General features: G+C 49.7%; 8 protein-coding genes across 8 annotated transcripts; 5 read left to right on the forward strand and 3 right to left on the reverse strand.

Moving 5' to 3' along the window:
- Positions 1 to 163: 163 nt before the first annotated feature.
- rpL3 (60S ribosomal protein uL3) lies at positions 164 to 2,188 on the forward strand (the record flags this gene model as incomplete). The annotated part of the gene is made up of 7 exons (XM_057274384.1): positions 164 to 169; positions 558 to 649; positions 724 to 755; positions 838 to 895; positions 958 to 1,114; positions 1,198 to 1,871; positions 1,933 to 2,188. 7 exons carry the CDS (start codon positions 164 to 166, stop codon positions 2,186 to 2,188), a joined length of 1,275 nt encoding a protein of 424 aa, XP_057142563.1.
- A 382-nt stretch (positions 2,189 to 2,570) lies between these two features.
- N7471_001664 (uncharacterized protein) lies at positions 2,571 to 3,820 on the forward strand (the record flags this gene model as incomplete). Its single annotated transcript, XM_057274385.1, has 2 exons — positions 2,571 to 3,093; positions 3,235 to 3,820. The coding sequence occupies 2 exons, from the start codon at positions 2,571 to 2,573 to the stop codon at positions 3,510 to 3,512; spliced, it is 801 nt and encodes a 266-aa protein (XP_057142564.1). The 3' UTR covers positions 3,513 to 3,820.
- A 1,018-nt stretch (positions 3,821 to 4,838) lies between these two features.
- On the forward strand, positions 4,839 to 7,096 carry N7471_001665 (SKN1/KRE6 family beta-glucan synthesis-associated protein; the record flags this gene model as incomplete). Its single annotated transcript, XM_057274386.1, has 6 exons — positions 4,839 to 5,470; positions 5,528 to 5,708; positions 5,764 to 5,865; positions 5,917 to 6,439; positions 6,497 to 6,974; positions 7,036 to 7,096. The coding sequence occupies 6 exons, from the start codon at positions 4,839 to 4,841 to the stop codon at positions 7,094 to 7,096; spliced, it is 1,977 nt and encodes a 658-aa protein (XP_057142565.1).
- Positions 7,097 to 7,896: 800 nt separating this feature from the next.
- N7471_001666 (uncharacterized protein) lies at positions 7,897 to 8,966 on the forward strand (the record flags this gene model as incomplete). The annotated part of the gene is made up of 3 exons (XM_057274387.1): positions 7,897 to 8,167; positions 8,252 to 8,448; positions 8,568 to 8,966. The coding sequence occupies 3 exons, from the start codon at positions 7,897 to 7,899 to the stop codon at positions 8,964 to 8,966; spliced, it is 867 nt and encodes a 288-aa protein (XP_057142566.1).
- A 558-nt stretch (positions 8,967 to 9,524) lies between these two features.
- N7471_001667 (uncharacterized protein) lies at positions 9,525 to 9,749 on the reverse strand (the record flags this gene model as incomplete). The annotated part of the gene is made up of 1 exon (XM_057274388.1): positions 9,525 to 9,749. The coding sequence occupies one exon, from the start codon at positions 9,747 to 9,749 to the stop codon at positions 9,525 to 9,527; it is 225 nt and encodes a 74-aa protein (XP_057142567.1).
- A 12-nt stretch (positions 9,750 to 9,761) lies between these two features.
- On the reverse strand, positions 9,762 to 11,252 carry N7471_001668 (PDK/BCKDK family protein kinase; the record flags this gene model as incomplete). The annotated part of the gene is made up of 4 exons (XM_057274389.1): positions 9,762 to 9,825; positions 9,885 to 10,876; positions 10,935 to 11,083; positions 11,141 to 11,252. The coding sequence occupies 4 exons, from the start codon at positions 11,250 to 11,252 to the stop codon at positions 9,762 to 9,764; spliced, it is 1,317 nt and encodes a 438-aa protein (XP_057142568.1).
- A 1,480-nt stretch (positions 11,253 to 12,732) lies between these two features.
- Positions 12,733 to 13,074, forward strand: N7471_001669 (uncharacterized protein; the record flags this gene model as incomplete). The annotated part of the gene is made up of 1 exon (XM_057274390.1): positions 12,733 to 13,074. One exon carries the CDS (start codon positions 12,733 to 12,735, stop codon positions 13,072 to 13,074), a length of 342 nt encoding a protein of 113 aa, XP_057142569.1.
- A 796-nt stretch (positions 13,075 to 13,870) lies between these two features.
- ade13 (adenylosuccinase ADE13) lies at positions 13,871 to 15,961 on the reverse strand. The gene is made up of 8 exons (XM_057274391.1): positions 15,835 to 15,961; positions 15,663 to 15,749; positions 14,857 to 15,584; positions 14,685 to 14,801; positions 14,563 to 14,635; positions 14,435 to 14,513; positions 14,319 to 14,383; positions 13,871 to 14,262 (listed from the first exon to the last, which is right to left on the reverse strand). The coding sequence occupies exons 1-8, from the start codon at positions 15,884 to 15,886 to the stop codon at positions 14,012 to 14,014; spliced, it is 1,452 nt and encodes a 483-aa protein (XP_057142570.1). The 5' UTR covers positions 15,887 to 15,961; the 3' UTR covers positions 13,871 to 14,011.
- Between the last annotated feature and the right edge of the window lie 191 nt (positions 15,962 to 16,152).

The raw sequence follows: 16,152 nt of genomic DNA on the forward strand, positions 1-16,152 counted from the left end.
CAACCAGACAAGTGTGGTCTGGTTAAATTAAATCTGGCAAAGCCCAAATCTCTCGCTACCTTGCTCCTCCCTGTCCTTCCTATCTTTCAGTGTGTGATGTACGGTATGAATGTGCGAGTTACGATGACTACCTAGTTTCAAGCGCATGCGCTGAATACTCGTCATGTCTGTTCGTTCTCTTCTTTTTTATGATTTCTTAGTCTCCTTTCACTGTGAATTTTTTTTTATGGTGCATTTGGCATCCTTGAAGCAAATCATTTATTTGATACTCTGGAATTTGGTAGAGTAAATTTATAACGTCTTTTTTTTCATTGAGTTGTATTACTGTCCTCATATTACTGTAGTATTGTATTTCGGTCTATATTTCATTCCAGCCCACAATGTGGATGTCCTAAAAACCATATTGCTGGCCGTTTGCCTTGGCAGCAGGAAGACCCATAAAAATCATCTCAGGGCCCGGAAAATCTGGACAGCACGTGACAGGACCAGGGCTGGATTAGATAATTTGGGTTATTGTGGGGTGCCTCAGGCTCTTACACGCCAAGAGTCTCGCTTAGGTTAGCCCACACACCAAGCGTGCAAAATCAACTTCGACATTTCCAGATCGTCCTCCCACCACCTCGACGACTAACGATAACAGGGTCAAGATGTGAGTCTATCCCGATTGAAGATTCATATACAATCGCCATTGAATACAATTGCTGACCTGCTTTCGCTTTTCAGGAGTCACCGGAAGTTCGAAGCGCCTCGTCACGGTTCGTGATCACCTTTTTCCTCGATATCGAAATTTCGAAATACGACCTCTGTGTGTGTACAGTATACTGATTATATTTCCAGGCTCCCTTGCCTACCTCCCGCGCAAGCGCGCTGCCCGTCACCGTGGTAAGGTCAAGAGGTCAGTACTTTCTGAATGAGTTCGTGATTTATGGATTTGTGTGCTGAGACTTTTTGCGACAGCTTCCCCAAGGATGACGCCAAGAAGCCCGTCCACCTTACTGCCTCCATGGGCTACAAGGCTGGTATGACCACCGTCGTCCGTGACCTTGACCGTCCTGGTGCCAAGATGCACAAGAAGGAGATTGTCGAGGCCGTCACCGTCATCGAGACCCCTCCTGTACGTTTCCCCCATTTTGTGCGAGAAGGAGAAGAGGGAAAAAAAAGCGACCAGTCTCTAACAAGTTTTTTTGTTCTTTCCAGCTCGTTGCCGTCGGTGTCGTCGGTTACATCGAGACTCCCCGTGGTCTCCGCTCTCTCACCACCGTCTGGGCTGAGCACCTGAGCGATGAGGTCAAGCGTCGCTTCTACAAGAACTGGTACAAGTCCAAGAAGAAGGCCTTCACCAAGTACGCCAAGTCCCACGCCGAGAGCTCCGGTGCCTCCATCACCCGCGAGCTTGAGCGCATCCAGAAGTACTGCACTGTCGTCCGTGTCCTCGCCCACACCCAGATCCGCCAGACTCCTATCAAGCAGAAGAAGGCCCACCTTATGGAGATCCAGGTCAACGGTGGCTCCGTCTCCGACAAGGTTGACTTCGCCCGCAACCTCTTCGAGAAGACCATCGATATCGATTCCATCTTCGAGAAGGACGAGATGATTGATGTCATCGCCGTCACCAAGGGTCACGGTTTCTCCGGTGTCACCTCCCGTTGGGGTACCACCAAGCTGCCCCGCAAGACTCACAAGGGTCTGCGCAAGGTCGCCTGTATTGGTGCTTGGCACCCTAACCACGTCCAGTGGACTGTTGCCCGTGCCGGTCAGGACGGTTACCACCACCGTACCTCTTGCAACCACAAGGTCTTCCGCATTGGAAAGGGTACTGATGAGGGTAACGCCTCCACCGAGTTCGACATCTCCAAGAAGCAGATCACCCCGTATGTTCCTCCCTGATATTTTCTCTATGTGTGTGTTTTTTTAATTCTAACGTTTCTCTAGCATGGGTGGTTTCGTCCACTACGGTGAGGTCAAGAACGACTTCGTCATGGTCAAGGGCTCCGTTCCCGGTGTCAAGAAGCGTGTTATGACTCTGCGCAAGACTCTGTACCCCCAGACTTCCCGCAGGGCCACCGAGAAGGTTGAGCTTAAGTGGATCGATACCTCCTCCAAGTTCGGTCACGGTGCTTTCCAGACCTTCGAGGAGAAGAAGGCCTTCATGGGTACCCTCAAGAAGGACCTTGTGGAGACTGTTTAAGATGTTTAAGCCTATGGTTGGTGATAGTGCAACGTTTCATATTCAATAAAAAAGCGAATATCCTTCACGATTTTGCAAGTAGCTGTATACTGTCTAAGTTTATAAATATATTCGGCGTGCATGTCCGAGAATTTCCTACAATATTACATATCCATTTCTTCAATAACTGCCTATATTTCCTACGAAAGTTGTATGTTGTATATTTCCCATCAGTTGATATATATCTGGTTGGGATGTCTGTACACACCCGAAATGTTGAGCTGAGGTTGTTTTTTCTTCCTAATTTCCCCATATATCTATTTACAACCCCTTAAACACCTCCAATCTCTTTAGTCATTCAAATATACCATATTCTAATCCGACAAGCCGGTGGTGAAACAAAATGCGCCAGTCCAAGTTCCATTGCGTCATCCCACACTTTCCCCTGCCAGCTTCAGCAAGAAACCGGGCTTTGCCAATCTCACTCTACACCCTACGATCAACCTTCCGAATCGAACGTCCTCAGCCTCAATACCGTCTTCTACACCGTCTATATCATCAAACGAGCCCAAGAACCCACACCCGAAATACAGAGCAGCAAACCCGCCTCTTCCCCGCAACTTCAAGACCGCAACCACAAACCAGCTCTTCCCTCCCCACCCATTCCTCCTTCTCAACTTCAACACAAATCATGTCCTCCGACGACGCCTACATGTCCTTCCTGGACAAAGCCAACGAAGATGTGAGCCGCGGCGCCCCGCAGCAAGGGGCCGGCACCGCAAAAACCTTTACCGTGCACAGCTCTCTGTCAGTCCCAAAGCCGCTGCAGTCCGTCGACGCATACTACGTCTCCGATACAGACGAGCCCTTCGAACCTGTGGCATTGAAGTGGGATGGCGCTGCCAAGGGATCGTGGCCTAGTGCTGGTATGTTCCTGGTCCTGGTCCTGATCCGATTCCATTTCCATTTCCTAGTTCCGTCATATTTCGCATCCTCCTTCACGGAGTTGCTCCCTTGAAACCCCGAAGACAAAATATGCCCTGCTAACCACCCCTCCCTCACTGCAGACCAGCTCGCCTCCCTGATCTCCCCAGATACCGACCTGTCCCAGTCCATCTCCATACTATCCCCCTCCTCCTTCGACCCGAATAATCAATACTCCGCCGCCCTGGATGCTGTCCGCGCCGCGGCTGTCGAGAAGGATTCCGGTGCCGATCAATCGGCTGTTGAGCTGAAGGTCTACCGTGTTGAACAAACTAGTACTAAGATCGAGTACTGGCTTTTGGCACTAGATGCGCCTGAGAGCCGTATTGTCGGTCTGCGTGCTAAGGCTGTTGAGTCCTAGGTGTTCAGGCTGGTTGTATTCATAATGGAGAGGTCTTTGGAGTTAGTGTAGGACATAGTTCGTTATTTGATGTGTAGCTGTTTATTCTACCGAAATTTAATATTTCTACGAGGATCGAGGTGTACAGGTTGTGCACCTCGAACTACCTTGTTCTTTGATATTGATAAAGCTGGCATGGAATGGATAATCAGAGGTTTCATCCTACTTTGCCCTTGGAGTAAGGTGGTCTTGACAGCTTCTTGTTCGGGATTTGTCGCATTCTTAAGCTCTGAGGGTTGAGGTTTGGCAGGACGCGTGTCAATGGCTGTGCAAAATAGGTTGAATTGGTTTACTAGCCTTGAAAGGAACAAAGCCGTAATACTCAATTTTTCCTCTCTGGTAATTATTTTCGTAGCCGCATTTGTGTAAAGAAATTAAATGTTCATCTATCTATATTGCGCTGGTAGAATAAAAGGGCTCTCGGGCCATGTCTCTCATTTCCCCGCTGATTCGCCCTTCGCTTCAACAACTCCACGTACATCTATACGGAGCAACCTTAACTGCTATTATTACTGCATCTGAATCTCTCCAGGTTTATGACTATGGCGACCCCTGAATTCCAGCCAGCATTCATCCCAGGCCATTCCTCGGGACCCAGGGAAGCAACGGGAATGCCGCACCCTAGAATAGCCCTACCCGGGGCGTGAGAGCCAGGATGAGGGCTTCAAAATCAACACCAGTCTACTTCAATTAGTCGAACCAGACAGTCAATGATATACAAAATATTGCTTTAGGCTATTGAGCTGAGTCTGGAACAGTACTCTACTATCATCCACAGTCCATCCCAAAGGCTCTGGGAGAGAGAGGCATAGACATACCGCTGGTTGCCCCCCTTCGGTCTCTGTCATTCCTGTCTCCTGGTGAACCCAAACAAGATCCCTCGGGCCATCTAGGCTTTTCTTTTCTTCTGTGATTTTGGCCTTCTTTCTCCGTTTAGACTCTGTTTGTCTCTTTTTTTCGTATCGCCGAGGGACATTCGATGCTATCCGACCTGCCGTGTCAGTTCTTTCGCTAAAACATCGCACTCATCGACTGTGCAGTATAACGACTTAGGTCCTCAGTCTTTACCGTTGAGACAGATATCGAAATCGTTGCGTGACGAACCGGAAGAAAGAAGAACAAGCAGAACATCACATCGTCATACCAACCTGCCCCACGGATTCCACCAACGACTGATGCAAAAGGGCTGTTCTTGCGCCGGCAATCGAAAGTAGAGAGCCACGCCTCACCAGTTCGGAGCAAAGGAGCGTGTCGGAACTATCCACGAACTCGAAAATCGACAATCAAATGTCGGACCACGGCTCTGATTCCTCGGAGGAGAAGGCGCCGCCTCACATCCGACTCAACTCGGGGCGGCAGGATCCTTTCCTCGAGACAAATGAGGGCTACGCGCCTCTTACATCGCGGACATTTCCCCGGCCCTTGACGCCACAGGGCCCCGACGCGCCCATGGCAATAGGCCCTGCGATGTCACCATATGGCGTATCAAATGTCCCACAGTCCTCGGAATTCCTGTTGCCCCCAAAGCTGAGGCCTACACAGGGACACGGTGTGAGTGGGACTGATCGCCCCCGGTCTCCGGACAGGTGGTCTGCGACTCGCTCGAGTATCAGTTCCATTAGTCGTGATAGCACTTTCCCCTTTGATCCGTTTCAGGATTCGAGGTCGCCTTCGCATGCTGGTAGTGAGGAGTATGATGTCAACACGCAGACCGTAGCGGGGAAATTCAATATCATGCCCACTGATGGGTTGTTGTTGTTCCCTGAGGATGTGGAGAAGGATGACTACATGCATAACCCGGACCCGATGGACAAGGATCGAGATTGTGATATCTGGAATCGACGGGGTATTGTGAATGTCGGTGGTCTGGCAGTTTTCACAATCGGCCTTTTGGTGCTTTTCATTGGTTACCCGCTCATGTAAGAAGTTGTTGGCTTATTTGACTGTTTTCTCCCCTGGCTAACCTGTAATCGCAGAACTTGGTTGGCGGGCATTGGAAAACATCATGGTGGTATATGCCACCCTGCAGACACGTTGTGTTTGGATGTTGGGGAGCGACCATTGCTGGAAAACCTGCGCAGGGGGTTGATTGACCCAGATACACCGAAAGAGGCATACACCAAGAAAGACGCCAATGGAAAGGAGATGAAGCTAGTGGTGAGTTGTGTGATAGGTCACTAACAATGAAAAATGGGCTGACGTTCCATTACAGTTCTCTGACGAATTTAACATGCCTGGTCGAACGTTCTTCGAGGACGATGACCCGTTCTTCCAAGCAGTTGATCTATGGTACGGAGTAACGCAGGACAAAGAGGTCAGTATAAAATGTGTCAGAAATCACCGCTCAAATACTGACACTGCCTAGTGGTATGACCCCGACGCAGTAACCACGGCAGAAGGCACCCTCCAGCTTCGGTTCGATCACTTCAAAAACCACGGTCTCGAATACCGATCCGGTATGGTACAGAGTTGGAACAAGCTCTGCTTCAAGGGAGGCCGTCTCGAAGCTAGCATGTCTCTCCCGGGAGATGGACATATCCAAGGGTTCTGGCCTGGTTTCTGGGCAGTAGGCAACCTAGGTCGTCCTGGCTATGCTGCTACCACCGATGGCTTGTGGCCATACAGCTACCATGACGGCTGCGATGCGGGCATAACCCCGAATCAGAGTTCCCCTGATGGTATCAACTGGCTGCCCGGTATGCGGTTGCCTGGATGTGCCTGCCCTGGCTCTGATCACCCGACTCCTGGTACTGCACGCGGTGTCCCTGAAATCGACGTTATTGAAGGCAGCACTGCTCCACTGTATGGTGACAGCGGTCCCTTCGTCGGTAGTGCGTCGCAGAGTTTGCAGACTGCACCATTCGACCTATGGTACCTACCTGACTATGGTAAGTATCTTTTGACTCTTTTCACTGTAACACGTCCACTAACGAAAGAAACCACAGACTTTGCCGCCGTTTACGACCCACGCGTCACCAAAATTAACGACTACCGAGGCGGTGTCTACCAACAGGCCATGTCCAGCTTAACCAACCTAAACCACCGCTGGTACAACGGCACCGAATACCAAACGTACTCTTTCGAGTATACACCGGGCGCAAAAGGCGAAGTGACCTGGTTCGTCGGCGCCGAAAAAACCTGGACACTGGACGCCCGCGCCATCGGACCCAACGGGAATATCGGGCAACGCATGATACCACTCGAGCCCATGGCTCTGGTCATGAATATGGGTATGGCGGACAACTTTGCGCCGCAGAATAAGAGCATCATTGATTTTATGCCTGCTATCCTGCGCTTCGACTACATCCGGATCTACCAGGACCCCGATGATGAAAGTATTACTTGTGACCCACCAGGTTATGAGACAACCAAGTATATTGAGAAACATCGCAAGGCGTACGATAATGCGAACTTTACGACTTGGTATGTTTGTATCGCTGGTTTTGTCTCCTAGTTTGCTCTTTACTAACGATTGAATTTTCAGGGACGACGCTGGGTACCATTGGCCTAAAAATTCCTACATGCACGACTGTCCAGCTAATTAGACTCCATTGTCCTCTCTCTCCCTTTATCCTAAACTGTTCGTCGTTTTAGCGGCATTGTTTTTTTTGGCGTTGTTGGGTCTTGGGCATCACATTACATTTATTTTCGCCATTCATCATTGATTCAATAGAACCATTTGGTACTTTTGACTTTTCCTTGTAGAGCCCATCTAAGATTTTGTCTAAACAACACCATATACTGAAAGGATCAGTATCTCAACAGTATGTATTCAAGACTAAGTAACTAGTATTGCAACGCAATAATATACTTGATATCCACTAAGCCTGATTAGGGGGTTCAACACCACCAGTGCGATCAAATTGCCATTGTGCGACCTCACCGCCTGCTCAATCTGGCCACAATATAGGGACCCACGCCAAGAGGGCACGAGGTTATCTCATCAACACGCTGAAGCGTCTATATCTTGACTTCTATCTGAAGTGCCGAGAACATGTACGTTTAAACCTCCTTATTGAGATAAACTTTCTTCCCTGTCAAGCCCTCTCCCCGACATGACCAGTATCCCGTACACTTGCCGCCAATATCTCTTTCTCATCAACTGACACTGGCTATAGATCAATCCTGGGGTCATACAATGAGATATACATAAAATTCTCTGTCAACGACAGATGTGAAGCAAAGTCTACCACAGAGACCTTTTATCACTTCCGTTCTCACTAGTGATTGGTTGCACCTCGCCATCCAATCTCCGACTCCGCACCAACCACATATTGACTCAAAGACCCGTCTCGGTCTGCTTTTCACTTGCTACTGACTCACACTTCATCTCCATATCTTCAACATGTCCGGCCAATACATGAACCTCATCTCAGACACAGAATCTGAATCCGAATCTGATGGTGGCATGCAACTCGACAACATAGACCGTGCTGACGGTATACCAATGTACGACAGAAGTGAAGGTGCCCAACTTCAACTTCCAAACATCGATGGTATACCAATATCCCGCTCTGTATCAGATGATGGTGATGATGGTGATGATGATGGTGATGGTGATGATGATGATGATGTTTGGGGCATGAACGGAGACACGTCAAATGGATCCGACACGGGTATGTATCCCTCCTTCCTTCCATGTGATCACGTCCAACTACGAAACCATCTCTGCTTAGTCTACAAACTAACACCCCAAACAGGAAGATTCACCGGCCGCGCCCAAAACCCCCTCACAACATCATACAACCGCGCCGGCCAAGACGCCATACCAGAACCCCAAACCGCCTTCGAAAAGGATGCCCGCACACACTCACATCTCCGCGACGAAAAACACGCCGCACTGGCCGTCCTCATGGACAGTGAATTGTTAGTTACATATGCGCTTGCCTCACGAGAAGTACGTTACCACACCTTGCCCTGTCCTGTTCTTCCCTTGAATCCAGTGCTAGTCCCAAACCCAGCCACAATTGCAGTTGCAATGCAATTATAACCAATAAACCAACTAACACCACCAAGACAATCCCCCAAACTCGCCGCCGTTTCCTGGCAAAATATCTCGCCCCCAACGACCCAGTAAAAGCAGAACTGCTGTATAACCCACGGTTCTATATCGCGCCTGATGGGAAGGGCGGGGAAGGGTCGCTCATTCGTGGTCGGTACCGGGAGGTTATTGGGGACATTAACGATCATAATTGGCATAAGCCGGGGCATTTGAGGTCGATGGATGCGAAGAAGGCCAAAGGTGGTGGTTTGCGCTCTGGTTCGGCTTCTAGGTCTGTTTCGGGGGCGAATTCGCCGAGGGTTTCTGAGGGTGTTGGGTTGGGAGGAGGAGGGGGCGCTTCGTTGGTTGGGAGGGGTTTGCGTCCTGGTCGGCGTCAGAGTCAGAGGGTGGAGGATGAGGATGATGACCTATGAGTTATGAATTGAAGCGAGTTGTTTTTAGCGTGCTGTTTCTTGCATGGGCTGGATTCCAGGGTTATCTGGAATATTGAATCTTATTGTAATGGATGCTTGCGTATAGGTTATCCACTACTAAAGACGTGACATGATACTAGAATATTTATATTCGCTAAAACAGACTAAAAAGAAAGTACTATACAGAGAAGCCAAATCAACGACAGGACCACCAGCCCAGAGTGGAGGAGGAGGAGAACGAAAATAAAGAGAAAAGGGGTATCATCGAGAGGATCCAGAAAAGCGAATAGCTTCTCTGGCGGTCTTTTTGTGTTCTCCCCCTCTGTCCATCTCTGGGATATTACCCGAGTGTCTCAGGCAACGCGGTGGCACTGAAGTCCGACTTGCGAACTCATCTTCGCATTCTAGGTGGAACAGCTCATCACAGATGCAACAGCCATCCAAATCTGAGGAAATGATCAAACAAGCAAGAGACAAGGTGAGAGATATAGGGGAACCAATCAGAAGACAGAGTAGAAGTCAAGACCAAAGCCAAGGCTAAGCCAAGCGAGGCACGTCTTACATCACTTTCTCCTCTCTCCTCCGCTGCTCCGAGTGGAACAGACTCTCCATGTCCCCAACCTGTTTACGCTCCGAGACCTCTCGGCTGAGCATGCGAGCGTAGTGGGCCTGGGCATTCATCAGTGTCAGTCCTCGAGACGGTGTGGGTTTGTATTCCGGGTCATTGTAAATTGGGTGGTTCAGGCGGTGCGAGGTGGTGATCCGGATCCGACCGTCTCTCATGACAGGTGATTGTCATTGCAGGGGCTCCGAGCTCGAAGAGAGGCGGTTTAGATGGAGGTAGACGTCAGTGCCGTAGCTGTGGTGATCAATTAGCAAGGGTTTATAAAAGATGATGAATGTAGAGAAAGAACATACCCCTCCATACTGATCAACTTTAAATCACCGCCAAAGTACCGTGCGTACAGTCGGCTTATTGGTAGGCCATATCCAAATCCAGCCATCGGTGCTTTGAAGTCGTTCTTGTCGAAATCGGGGTCCAGGTTGGGCGTTTGCTCCACTGTCGTGTACATATAGGTCCATACAAGAGGGATCGACGACCGGGGGATACCACCGCCTTCGTCGGAGATCTTGATCGTAATGTCCTCTTTGCCCTCGGCAACTATAACCTTGGTCACGGGGAATTCATCCTTATCGGCACCATGTTGTTCGACGACCGCCCGAAGCGAGTTCTTGAGAGTCTCGAAGAGCATGTGCGATAGGTGTCCGGGAACATACATGAAGTTCAAGTCCTCCTTGCAGACCAGCTGCACCTTAGGCGACTCGAAAAGACCATAGTAGTCCTCGCAGACGAAGCGGGCATTTTCAATGGCCTCGAGCGCGATATCGCGGACGTTGGTCTTGGTGCAAATTATTCCGACATAGTTGGGGTGTTTGACGTGCGTTTGTTCCGTGAGTGCGATGTGTTGGCCGATGAGCATTCGTATACCAATCCTTGACATGTAAAACCGGTCGAGGAAGGACTGAATCGTGGAGTCAATCTGCATGCGCTGCCGCGCACGTTTCCATTCTAGGATGCCTTGCGCGACGGTGGTCACAACCCCGTCGTGGCGTCGCTTGATCTGTTGGAGGGTCTTGGCGAATCGTTGGTTGTAGTCATTGAGTTCCGGAGGCCAGTCTCCGCGGTCGTCCGCGGGGAAAAAGTACCGTCGGCCTGCGGCGGCGTGCGCTTTTGCAACGCCATCTCCATTGGCTGCGGTCACGGATGACCGGTACTGTCCTTCACGCACACTGGGGTTTTGAGTTGTTTCGGAGAGGATTTTTGAAGGGCCGCCGTTCATCCGGCCTGGTCGCAGTAGGCGTGCTTTCACTTCTTGAGTCAGAGTGGGGCGAGGAAGAGTAATGATTTCCTGGAATTCGAGTCAGTATATGGATCAGGGATCAATTATCAATGGGTGAATCACATACCTCAAATGACTGCGCATACCAGTCCTGGACTTTTTTGATCGATGGCATCTCACTGAGTCCATCTGGCAGCTCACCCAGATCCTGCACGCGATGTGCGAGACGAATCGGGAGCTCCTCGGAGAGAAATTGAGAGGCGCGGAATAGGGTACCTAGACGATAATTAGATATTGTCTGGAGACAGTGCCAAACCAGTTCATAGTTCATACCTGTTGAGGGACGGTCACCAAATTGGACCATCTGCCTTAGCGAGACACCGGTTGCGGGGAAGCTGGCATAATGCCTGATGGTATCCATCAGCCTTTCTGAAGGCTTCCACATTGTGGGGGGTATGTTGGCCAAATGGCCTAGTAAGTGATGTGTTTTCTAGAAAGTTGTTTTATCTGGAGAGAAGTGGAAAGAGGAAGTGTGAGTGATGAGAGTCATCGGAACGTTTTTACTGCCGAGGTTGAGTGGTCCCCGGGTTTTCTCCGCTTGCGCTCTCCGGGGACCGGAGGAAGATCACACGACAGGAAATAAGCAACTTACGATTTACAGAGGTATTGCTTATAGTCTATTTTCTTTCTTTTTTTATTCATAAATATATTAACAGGAGTGTTGTCTTAAGCCCCAAGGTACTATGTAAATCTAAAAGTCCGTTCACCCGTAACTTCCAAAGTCGGCCTATGACATAATTTCATGGCCTCAGGCATAACATATCCTGGCCTAAGGCATGACTCACATGCCAGATATCAAATGGATGTTGGGGACAATACGGGAGTATATACCCGGCATCTTTCTTAGGTGTCCTTTCTAGTTCAGCCGACCTCAGCCACCAGTTTCATAATAAATCCCCAGCCCGCAGTCAATATTGAAGTATGTTGTATATCGACCAGCCCTCGACCTCGGGGTACTAACTGATGAGTCATCGTCACGCGAGGAGACGTAGAATGAGAACAATGGGATAATTTAGGTTAATCATATGTATAAGATAGTGTACTACACTTTATAATTGATATAGCTCAGTAGTATATACCATATAATGTCTATATAACAACCTATGCCTAGTTTTCCTCTTAAATGACTTCAGATCGTTTATATATATATATTATATACCTTGAAATTGTAGATCAGATATAACTATATAACAGTACACAATATGACTCAGTCTACGGAGTATAGGACCGTGCATGCACAATCTAACGTTTGGTACTTTTGTCACCTCCCCCCCCCCCATTGCCCTTGCCTCCCCCCTTTTTAGCCTTTCAATAGCAATCGCTAAGAAAATGACACTTGTCGAGCACCGCGGCTATCTCGCATTTCCTGGCGCAATCACTCTTTGTTCTTAATTGGACGAATTCTTGAGCTCTTGAGCTCGAAGAATCTTCTGTTTATATCCGAGATCCTTTATATTAGAGAAGAAAGAAAAAGAGAGAGAAAAGTCATAAGATGATGCAACGGGCCACGTTCCCACCGCTACCCATTCGCCCGTCCAACAGATCCGCTTTCTGGAGACTCAAGATTCCCTTTTCGAGCTCTTGCTGTTGTCTAGCAATTATTGTCTCTGACTGGCTATTGTTCGGCCCCTCCTCCTTTTTTGTGTGCGTTGGCAAAAAATACCAATTTCCCTGAAAAAAAAAAAAAAACCAATCAATTCTGCCCTAAAAACACTCCAAATCCTCAAAACTTCATTTCTTCAATTCCTTGACAACCTGTGCACCGGTGACTATTATACTTAACCCTCTCCCGGCATATACATAGGGAGAGAAACCGTCACCCCTCGGAAGCAATATATACCCTCCGGAATCCACAATCCTCCCAAATGTCTCGTCGTCGAATATCCCACAGCGAGATGAATGAAGCCATCGCCTATCCCTTCATGCAGTCCAACGGTCAATCCAACGGTCAATCCAACGGTCAATCCAACGGCCAATATAGCGGCCAATACAACGGTCAATCAAACGGCCAACCACCTCGTCGAGGCCCCATCGAAGGTCCCAATGGCCGTCGCCTCATCCGTCGCGTCACATGGCGCTCCTCCACATACAAGCTCATGGCCACACTGTGGGTGCTGGCTGTCCTCTATATCGTCTGGCTAGTCCGCGACCTTTTCTTACCCTCCGAATCCGAATCAGCCCCTCCTGCTCAACCCGAACAAAATTAAAGGCGCTTTGTGTGGGGGGGAATGGATTGCGTCTTGGATTGGGTCGTTTCTTTTCCCGGAGTGGGGATTTTGCCTATTGCGGCCTTTTGCGCGACAAGTTGGCTTCTTTTTGATTCTGTGGATATTTGGGTCTGAGAGGTTAGAAATCTTGGGCCGAGATGCATTGTGCTTGGAGGGATACGCTTTTTTGGCCCCCGTGAGAGATTGCGATGAGGATACATCCACACGGCAGGCTTGATTTGTTGCAACTGCCGTTTTGATTACGCTGGGTGGCTCCGGAGATACTCCGGGTTATTGGCAATGGCGATTGGGAAGTTCCGGATGGGTATCCTGCTACTGTCATTGTGTTGCTGGATTCGACTTGGCCAGCTACTCCTTTTCAATGGCTTTCTCTACGGACTATATCTGTTGTTCGGCACTCAATTGACCCAAACAGCTTTCTTTTTTTTCTTCATTCTTTTTATTTGCATTTCTTTCTGTTACGATTGCATGTCCACAGCGTTCTATTGCATATAGTAATGATTACCATGCAGGCTGATAGCCTGAGCTTTTCCATCTTCTCTCCTATTCATGTTTGGGCGGTTCAATTGTCAGTTCCTTTTATACAGCAAAAGAGTTGAATATTCTTACATCATTTTCGCTTCTAGAATGACGTTTTTACCCTCTTATCACTCCAAGTGTCTATGACACTCACAAATTGACCCCTCCTATCTAAACCCCTCGAAGATTTGCAGCGCGGGGCATCGGGGAAGCAGGGAAGTGGGGTGGGAAATTTCCCTCAGAAGATATCCACAAGTGGAACATAATGCTTTGCATTCAATTTGTATACACAGTCACTCCCTTCTCTTTCCTCTATAGGAAATCCATATCTCTCCGTCTTTTTATATAACTTTTCACATTCTAATAGATACACAGAATACGGCTGTACTAAGGTACCTTAAACGTACAGGGCAGAGGTCTCGCCCTTGGCAATGGTGCTCGCGTAGGGCTTGATGGCGGCGGCCACCTCGGTGCTGGTGAACTTCTCGACCTGCTGAGGGGCGCGGCCGACAAAGGTGCTGGCATCCAGGAGGGTGTCCAGCTCCGGGATGATGGGGTCGAAGAAGGCGGTGCGGCGGATGCGCTCGATCAGGTCGTTGTCCTTACCCTGCTTCTTGACGTTGTCGGCGGCTTGGTGGGAGAGAACACCTAGGTACATTAGAATCCCGGTTCGGATGGGAAGATATGAGGGGACAGAAACTTACGGATTTCCTCATGGGCGTCCTGGCGGGAGAGACCCTTGGCGACACAGGCCATGATGATGTTCTCGCTAAGATATGGTGTTAGCGATATCCATCAGATTGGTTGGAAGTATACTCACGTGGCCATGAAGGGGAGCTCGTCGTTGACGTGGCGCTTGATGACCTCGGGGTAGACGACGAAGCCGGAGGAGACGTTGTCTAGTAGTGATTAGCTATAATCCGTGCCTTTAATAATTCCAAAACTCACTCAGAAGGATGAGACAGGCGTCAGCGGTCAGGTACAGCTCCGGGATGCTGATACGGCGGATGGCACTGTCATCCTAGTACAAGTTAATACAAGATTCTAAATGAAACCTGAGGTATACCCACGAGAGATCGCTCGAACCACTGAGCGGAGTAGGTGTCCAAGCAGTCCTTGGGGAGGTTCTGCAGGTGACGTCCGAGCGAGCACAGACGCTCTGAGCGCATGGGGTTGCGCTTGTAGGCCTACAGACTATCAGCCAAAAAAGTCTCAATTAACACAACGGACAAGCAAACTCACCATGGCACTGCTGCCAATCTGGTCCTTCTCGAAAGGCTCCTCAACCTCCTTGAGCATGGCAAGGTGACGGATGTCAATGCCAATGCGCTCGCAGGTGGCACCGAAAGAACCAAGAGCGTTGCCGACATCAACATCGATCTTGCGCGAGTATGTCTGGCTGGAGATGATGAAAGCGGAGCTGAAGCCAGCCTTCTCAGTAACAAGCTCGTCAAGGCTCTCAACCTTGGAGTGGTCACCGTTGAAGATCTGCAGGAAAGACGCTTGAGTACCGGTGGTACCCTTGACACCACGGAAACGCAGATCATCACGAGCACGCTCGAGGTTGCGCAGGTCCATCAGCAGATCCTGGATCCAGAGACAAGCACGCTTGCCAACGGTCACCAGCTGGGCGGGCTGACCGTGAGTGAAGCCCAGACAAGGAAGGTCCTTGTACTGCTGAGCGAACTGGGACAGCTTGTCGACGACAACAGCCAGCTTGGGGATGAGGATGTCGAGACCGTCGCGGAGCAGGATCAGATCGGCGTTGTCGGTGCAGTAGCACGAGGTGGCACCCCAGTGGATGATACCGGCGGCGGCGGGGGCAACCAGGCCAAAGGCGTGGACGTGGGCCATGACATCGTGTCTCCGGCGCTTCTCCTCCTCGGCGGCAACGGCGAACTCGGCATCCTGGATAACCTCGTGGGCCTTCATCTGCTCGATGGCCTCGGCGCTGATAGGAAGTCCAAGCTCTGTAGCCATGATTCAGTCAATTTCGATGTCTTGCTTCAACTACCTCCGATTTCGGTCGAGGCCCGACTCTCCCGTACCTTTTTGAGCCTCCGCGAGCCAGGTCCAAAGCTGTCTCCATGTGGAGAAGCGCTTCCGGGGGGAGAAGAGGTACTTCATCTCATCGCCTGATCAATTGAAGTATGGTTAATTCTGATCTATACAATTTCCGGAGTTGCCCCTCTTATAGAGGGGCAGTTGGGACCGACTTACTCGCATAGCGCGAGTTGAGGGGGGTCTGGTAGACATCGTTGCTTCCGGACATTGTGTCGGTGGTTGTCTGAGACACTCAAACGAAGAATTGAGCAACTGGACGGATGGTAGGACAGGGACAAGGCAATGTGCGAGCAAGGAATTTTGCTGCAGTCCGGTTTTAGCGGGGCTTATCAGTCACGTTATCGGAGATGATCTACATGTCACATGACACCATACGTTATGTACATGTTTTAAGAGCGGGTGATGATCCACCAGTAGGGAAAGTAGACTTGGTGGTGGCATCCATTATTATGATATTAGCTCGTATAAATGACA

The sequence above is a fragment of the Penicillium samsonianum genome, assembly GCF_028829775.1.
Source record: "Penicillium samsonianum strain IBT 33392 chromosome Unknown utg000001l_segment0_segment0, whole genome shotgun sequence".
NCBI classification, from domain to species: Eukaryota; Fungi; Ascomycota; class Eurotiomycetes; order Eurotiales; family Aspergillaceae; genus Penicillium; species Penicillium samsonianum.